The sequence below is a fragment of the Macrosteles quadrilineatus genome, unplaced genomic scaffold (genome assembly GCF_028750875.1).
Source record: "Macrosteles quadrilineatus isolate MER2022 unplaced genomic scaffold, UCM_ALF_1.0 Scaffold_2__2_contigs__length_208266976, whole genome shotgun sequence".
NCBI classification, from domain to species: Eukaryota; Metazoa; Arthropoda; class Insecta; order Hemiptera; family Cicadellidae; genus Macrosteles; species Macrosteles quadrilineatus.
Window position 1 is genome coordinate 200,497,561 of NW_026542595.1, and position 8,423 is coordinate 200,505,983.

Consider the following 8,423-nt stretch of genomic DNA (forward strand, 5'->3'; position numbering starts at 1 on the left):
GTGTTATTTTTTAAATGTTTGCAAAGCTTTAAGGTTTTAACCATCTAAAACAATATTTCTGGAATAGGAAATTACCGCTTGTTCTATACACAAAGGACAATATATGGTTTGCATGTCAAACACAACATGTCATTTTCAGACGTTCAGTCACAATCACAAATTCTACAGACATTTTCCGAATTAAATGTCTCTCATTTCAGCACATGATGATACTGTATACTTACTTTTTTCCCCCTATGATGTAATGTAGCAGATAGTGTAATCGGTTGGTCTCATCCTTGTTGTACACTTCATTATTTAGATTGGGAATGAGGTTAAGAACAAAAACAAAATTTTGGAAATAGCATGATGCATGATGTTGTCCATGGAAATACATCATCTAAATGTAATTTTAACACAAATTGAAATTAAGTATTTTTTTCTTGGATTTTTTAGTTTAAGTATTTAGCTTTATTAAGAAAAGGATTGTCAAACATCACAAAGAGCAGGTGTAATTTTTTAAGTTGAGCTAGGCTGATTTAATGTTTATTTTAGATTATTATACTTTTTTCTACTGACCACACAAAATTGATAAAGTGGTCAGTTATATTTTCAATATTATAAGTGTCCATACCATGTAATTTTTTGATGGAAATAAAATCATTTATTCATCATTTATTTATTTATTCATTTATTCTTGTGTTTCTTACATTGGGCTGTGAGCGTTGCGGGACACAAAGGACCTGCATATTAGAAAAGTGAAATAAATAAATAAAAATAAAATAATTTTTTTTTCTTCCCTGCTGCACTCCGTAATATGATATTCAATGTAGTTTGTGTAAATCCGTAGTTTATTCTAGGACGCTAGGCACGAGCCTAGGATTGTTTTTTACATTACTTCAGATTGGCCCTCGGGCTTGTAGCAATATCACTTATATAAAATCCATTGTTGATTTATTGGGTTTTGAACATCAGGGACCGAAGTCCTGCACTCAAATGCGTAGCTAAAAATGATTAGGGTAAAGCAAATCTTCCTTGTAAACATTTTAATGTCATAAGTGTTCGACTTGGTTAAAATTGAAAGTAAGCACTAAAGTAGGTAGCTTTTGACTTGCGAAAAAGGACTTCAGTGGCCTTACTCTGTTGAAATAAATACTTCCACATTACGTTATTTGCATGTCAACCAATAATAATTTGTTATCTCTTTAACACTAACCGAATTATTTTGAGTATTTTGAATGGAAACGTTTTCTACAGAATTGCGCGTACCCCTTATGTTATATCCGCTAAGATGTATTAATTTAAAGTATTATGTGACATAGGTTCAACTTCGATTGATATTCTATATATAGAGTACCATATGCGGTCAGCAGACGATAATATTGTTTAACCCATATTGCTGAAGGACTAGAATTGCATAAATCATATGCATATTGCATGATTCATAATTTTTTAAGGGATTCTGACAATCCAAATTTTTACCAATTTTGGTGATAATTCATCTAAAACTCAAACATTGTGTTACTTAGTTCAATATCGTAAGTTTGTGTGTGTTTTCAAATAAAATTATTATAAGCCACCACCAATTATAAAATATCACTCGTATATTTTTTTATTTACCTAAAAATATACTGTGTGTAACTGGAAACTTTATTAAATTGACTTGCATATTTTTCTACTATATCATTTTAATTTACTTCCCAATACATTTGTTGAACCCCAAAGCACTTTGTTGCACCAAACATCAAAGCTGAAAAGAGTCTTACTTATAACAAAGGGTTCTCCGCTTAGCAAAGATTTTCCAATTGTCTGCTTGGTAAGTTTTCCAGACATTTTAATTAGGTGCTGTTTTCATCATGAACGAATCCTACTTTTACCTTGGATAGCCTTTTATCTCTTTTAAATGAGCACTGCAATTATTACATTAATTGAAGGTCAAACTAAAACTCCAGTTTATGAAGATTTGTTACCAGGGCGTATATAGATTGTTTAGATGTTTTATGTATATTCGTAGCCTAGATTATAGTTTTAGTTACTAGCACAGGTGCAAAATTATTTTCATAATTTAGAATGCCCTGCTAAAATATAACAAAATCCATTTATCCCAATTAAATACATTGCTAATATGGGAATTTTAGTACAAAAAACCTTTATTAGAAAGAAGAATTACCATAAAATGTATTCAGAAAATAAAACAACCCCTGTCTACCCCAATCGACCCTCATTCGGGCTTCACAAACTGCCTATAGTTTCTGCAACATCTGGTAGCTGGAAATAAAAACCTTAGTATTGGATAGCATTGTAGTTATTTTGCTTCTTTTCTTTGTTGATCATTATCCTGTTATGCGTTAAGTTTATTTACTAACTATTTACACTAACCGATATTACTTATGAAATGTCCCCGTAATAATCCTGCATGATATGTGTTTTTTTTTTTTATATTGATGTAACTTACACGAGAAAAACATGTCCATCTTGTATTTTATAAAAAAATTCCACATGATTTGTACGGAGCATTTAAACAACTAAGCTATATCACAGCATAATATATGCGCCTACGAGGACTTAAAACAGTGAAGTTATTGGGTACATAGTCCTTCCTTTAACAAGAATTAACTAAGATTTTGATTTTAAAAAATGTTTGTGTTATTTTGCCTTTAAACATACAACCTTTTCAACAATACTCCAATAGAGAATTGATGGATATTCCAGTGCGTTGTTTACATGTTAAGCAAAACTTGTCATTCAGGCTTTCAGTCACAATAAAACATTTTTGACTTTGTTTGCATCCACAAAAACACTTATTTAACAGGATTAGCCATTCTAGTATGGTTTTCCCCATGTGAGGTGATTATGATATTAGGCAATCAGGAAAGCTTCGTATAAAAGCTTTATTTATACATTTTAAAATCGAAAGGTTTGGTAAAATTTAAAACTACTGTACAATATAAACAAATTGTATAATCACTAAGAGGTTTTTATTCAGAAATACTATACATTATTTAATATGTTTTAAACATTTCTACTTTAGTAAATGTATCTCACAAGCACACGCGCAGTTATAAATTATATAATTTTGCATTTTAATTAGCGCATATTTAATTCCTGCGGACTGCTGTCGCAGTCATTAGTACATGAATCCATGAAGCGCTTTTCTCGTAGCTGATTTCCACGCTTCATTGCATCTAGTTTTATTTTTGCTGAACACACAAATTGATCTAACTTTGTTTTCCAAGTGTCGTTTTTATCTTGAATACATGAAGAATCTCCCTTGCAAGTTTGCACAGCATCGTACCAGTCCTTGTCAATACTTTTGATCTGAAAGATTAACTCAGTTAAACTTTAATCGAGATCATAATTTACCATTATCTTTCACCTTCCGTACCCAAACACTTTATTGTGATTTGATAAATGTTGTATAAAAAAAAAACTAAAGAGATAAAAACACACTGCTATAGGAAATGTTTAATATTATCGTTATTTGGTGGTAAATCCTTCCTACCTCTTCAGTTGTGTCAACACTTGACAATATATATTTCATATCTAAAACATTTAAGAAATTCTACGATCATACCGACGGTTACTTGATGACTATTAGAACGAGCTTTGTGTAAGCAAATGTTATTATTTAATACCTTTACTCAAGTAATAACCTATAAAAAGCCTACGGAACCTAGTAGATGTTTATACTTCCGATGAAAGCATATTTGATTGAAAACCAGGACCAAATTAATTATATTTGAAAGTGAGACACCTAGTTATAATGTGATCTTATCCCTCCTCTTTTCATAGCCAACTACATTCAATCCTTCTAAATACCTTCTTTTATGTAAAATAAAATAAAATGTAAATAAAATAAATACCTTAAAGTTATTCAATGAACAAGGCATGAAGATGTCCTTCTGAGGTGTTTTTTATGTTTTTAAGTAACAATTTAATCGACAAACTTAAAGCTATTTAATAAAAATAAACATTATAATACAATAACAAAAAGCTCACCTGCCCCACATTTCCAATCATCATAGTTTGAAGGGACACACTTTTAAATCCATACCACTTTTGTTTTTTCAACTGGGATTTACATTCCTCAGCTCGGTCCCCAGGGTATTTCTTCAGAAATTCGTCTTGGGAGTTATCATAGGCATAGTTGGCCAGTTCATTTTTAGCATCTACTGTCTCCTTTTGTTTGTAATGATATGTATCTACGATCGCCTAGAGGCACAAATAGGCTGTTGAACTGTATGATTCCACAGGATAATCAAAATATGCAAAGTTAAACCAGTTAAATAATATTTAGTTTAAAAAGAATTCTTAAAAAAAATTAATATCATTTTGTAAACGTTTACAATATTTTACAACAAAATTTAAGATGTTCTGCATAAGTGTTACTTTCTCGAATATTGCAGACTTGTGGATGAACAATTTTTATATTGAACTAATGCCTATTTAAAAACCAAAACGGACCTAATTGTTTCTTGAATTAAACCCGCAAGCTGCTGAAATAAATTAGATAGGAGTAATCAGCGTTTTCCTCTAGCTTTCCTTTATTGTAATGTAGTATCAATTGTTTGCAAGGCCATGTGTCATTTACAAGAAATATTTAGATAGTAGCCTTGTTAATAGACAGTAATTAATAGATTGAGTAGCTTCAACAAAAATCTAAATTGTGTCAACATAAAAAAAGATTTTCTCTGGACTCTTACGTAAAGACAATTACGAAAAAATAATCAAATTCAATTTGATTTCACAGATTAAAATATACCGAATTAAAACATAGGTTAATTATTTACTTCATAACACTTTATTTTTATAGGATTTAATGTAAGATTAAAAAGCACTTTTAATGGGTATTTATACTTAAACCCTTAATGTGCTTACACGACTAACTGTAAATGAGTTCACCCGGTTGCATACAAAAAGCATAGTTTAAAGTAATTCCATTATATTGTAAATCATATCGATACCCTACAATTACCTTATCGTGCATGAACAAAGTATTTTTGAAATCTTATAATATTGTTGTGATATTTCATTCTGTGCTAAAAATATTCAGTTTTTTTCGCGTTTTTCATGGTAAGTCCTAGATCTGAGACTTATAAGTGCATATATGTACTTTACTTATGATAACAAAATGTCAAAGCACTTAACCCTTAAAAGATAATTGTAATAAGTCAAATTACGATAAGAAGGCAATTGTTTGCCAAGTAGTAAGTAATAAAATTCATATTTTATTTGTTTGTTACATATCCTCATTATTAAAGTATTAGTTCTTAGTAACTATAAGAAAGTTTATTTTTTTATGTTCAGTACAGTAAGGTCAATATAACGTCAGGTGTTTTCCAGATAAATTGGCATATTAAAAATTTAATTATTTTTATTAACTTTGTAAGTTCTCAATAACAAAAGCAGTTTCTCTATGAAACTAAATTTTACAAATCACAGTACGTTTTGAATAACACAGTCAAAAGTCAAGTAAAATGATAAAATTATTTGTCCCAAATAGTTTATATTTATTTTAAAGCTTTAGTTTAGATTTCAAAACAACAATTAATCATTTGTTGTAAAACAAAGAGACTGCAATGTTTCTTATTGACCATATTTACAATGTTTTTCAATTTATAATAAAATATTATTTTTGTGTATAAAATAACTATAGGTAGTTTGTAACAAACACAACATTTGTTTGTATGCGGAATACTTACACAGCTTAAGTGGAACACAGCAAGTAAGACAATGATACTGGTGAAAGCCATTTCTTGCTTACGGTACATAACAGAGTCGACTGTACACACAGATGTTTTGTCGGATGATCCGCCATAGCTGTTATCGTTATGTTCTGTTTTGTACTCAATAAATGTCTTGACAGAAATTATGACTACTTGTTCACCGGAGAGAATTGCTGTTATCTCCAAATTCAAGAGAAGTATACCAAATTAAACGTTTAACATCTTAAGCCTGTTACGAATTTCCAAGGCCAGAGTGCAATTGTGGTACATTATGTATACTGTGTAAATCAATTTTCTATCTATTTTAGTCTGAAAATTATACTGATATTATCAGTTTGTTTTATGTACGTTACTATTAGGAATACTTTTATAACAAATTTGAAGGATATTTCATACAAAATTATTTAAAGATGCCAAAAGAGTTGAGGGCTATTAAAAATGTGCAATGCATCTATTCCTTTGTACGCTATCTTAAATTTAGGAGGAGATTATAAAATACACTCGCCTTTGGCTCGCTGGGGGCCCCGCCCCCAGGCCCCCTAGCTGTTAGTCGTCATTCAGAAATGTAGGAAAGGGTGGGAAGCCATCACCAAGAAGCCGGGGAAATTTCAAGCCCGTAGCACACCTAGAAGTGGTCTAGAAAGCACTCTCCGCATATCGTATTTCAAGTAAAAAGATGGTAGTTAATATTTATAAATTTATTAATGAAAATAGATTAAGTACCTAATGTTTATTTCCCTGTCGGTTAGCCATAAACTGCAAGGCATATCCAGTTCCGCCACGAGGAGGCCAGGATACGTCGGAACCATATTTACAAATATTTGCAAATGTACAATATAGTAAAGTTTTGTATAAGATAAGTAGATTGGTAAGTATGTAGATTGATGTAAAGTTGATAATAGTAAAGTATAAAAATAAGTAAATAGATTATATTATAAAAGATAATATATATGGCGGTAAATATTTATAGATTTAATAATTAAAATCGATTAAGTAATGTTTGTTTCCCTGTCGGTTAGCCATAAACTGCAAGGCATATCCAGTTCCGCCACGAGGAGGCCAGGAAACGTCGGAACCATATTTGTAACTATTTAAAAATTTACAAGTTAATTAACTTTTGTATAAGACAAGTAGATTGATGTACATTGAAAAGTTAACAAGTTGATAATAGTATCATAGTATTATAGTAAATAAATATATTGTAGTAGACATTTATTTACATATTTATGAAAATAGATGAAGTAATAAACGATTGCTTCCCTGTCGGTTAGCCATAAACTTAATGGCATATCCAGTTCCGCCACGGGGAGGCCAGGAAACGTCGGAACCATATTTACAATAATTTACAAATGTACAAGTTAGTAAACTTTACTTACAACTAAAAGAAATATATACAACAACTTAACTAACTACAAAAAGAAGAACAAATATATACAACAACGGGGACTTTTGATAAGGCAGGCCCCCTATCGTACTGCCGATGTTGTCAAGTCACGACGGGGAGTTTTGATAAAGCAGATCCCCTAGCCTACTGCTGATGTCAAATCAGGTTTAGAGAAGGAGATCGTCATACACGATGTTCTTTGCGTATGCGATCCCATCTCGGACACGGTCGGGACGGACAAGGACGACTATATGGTCTGGATGTCTGATCCTACTAAGCAGGACGAATAATTATATAGTATAATTAACATTTACATTTATTGAATAACCGAAATATGCCTTATTTTTCAATTTCAGTATGTTTAAATATTTATTTTGTAGTTTATAATGTCTTTCTAAACCATCCTTATGATACACGGCAATTAGTTATTGCCCCCATTGCTTTTAGCAAGAACCCGTAATTTTTTTCATCAGTGAGGTACCTAATACCGGTAACTATTGTATTATGTAACTCATAAGGAAATATTTATTTAATACTTAAATGATGGGTCGTGATTTATTCTCGAAAATTTTTTCTTTGGTAATTTCAGGCTAAGAAAACTTAACCTGAGCAATTTTCCCCCTTCAAAACCAAACCTAATAGGTAAAAGTTGGAATTTTTGATGACATTTATAAAATAATTTGTGTATCAAAGAAATATAAACAATGTTGTAATAACAATGAATATTTTTTTTATGAGCATTCCACAGTTTTGTTTCTACAATATAAAAATTACATATGCAAGTTGAGTTAAAACTCCATGTTCTTACTGAGTGCTGATCTGGGATGTTAGTAGAGTTGTAGGTCGATTAATTGGGACAGACTTGGACCTGATTGGATTTCTCTAGAGTTGCAGATTGTGTTACCTTTCATATAAATATACTATAGAACAATATATTAGTCTAGCAAGTGTTTGTTACTGTAAAATTTTCAGAAATGTATTGATTGTAAAGCTAGTATTACGTTTTCTTAGACAAATATTTAAATTAATATAACAGACTTGTTAGAAGTAAACATACTATATAAGAAAATTTTACTCTTTGACGATAAACTGTACAAAACTTTCTTAACATTATATAACACAAATAAAAACAAATTAGGAAGGTAATATTACCTAATTGAAACAAATATTCAGCAAGGGTTAGAGATGAACCACTTGTTAAATGTTTAGTATATATTGCTAGTTACGATGTCTCTATATCACCTACACTAGTAAAATCTTAATTTTAAATATTTCACTAAATTACCCATTTTGAATGATTCTAAATTTTATAATTAACGTTATTTTCAAACATC

The 8,423-nt window shown here is 30.5% G+C and overlaps 1 protein-coding gene across 1 annotated transcript; it reads right to left on the bottom strand.

Annotated features, from left to right (window-relative positions):
• Positions 1 to 3,066: 3,066 nt before the first annotated feature.
• Positions 3,067 to 5,908, bottom strand: LOC128985268 (uncharacterized). Its single transcript, XM_054404659.1, has 3 exons — positions 5,682 to 5,908; positions 3,979 to 4,191; positions 3,067 to 3,297 (listed from the first exon to the last, which is right to left on the bottom strand). Exons 1-3 carry the CDS (start codon positions 5,748 to 5,750, stop codon positions 3,067 to 3,069), a joined length of 513 nt encoding a protein of 170 aa, XP_054260634.1. The 5' UTR covers positions 5,751 to 5,908.
• Positions 5,909 to 8,423: the final 2,515 nt, after the last annotated feature.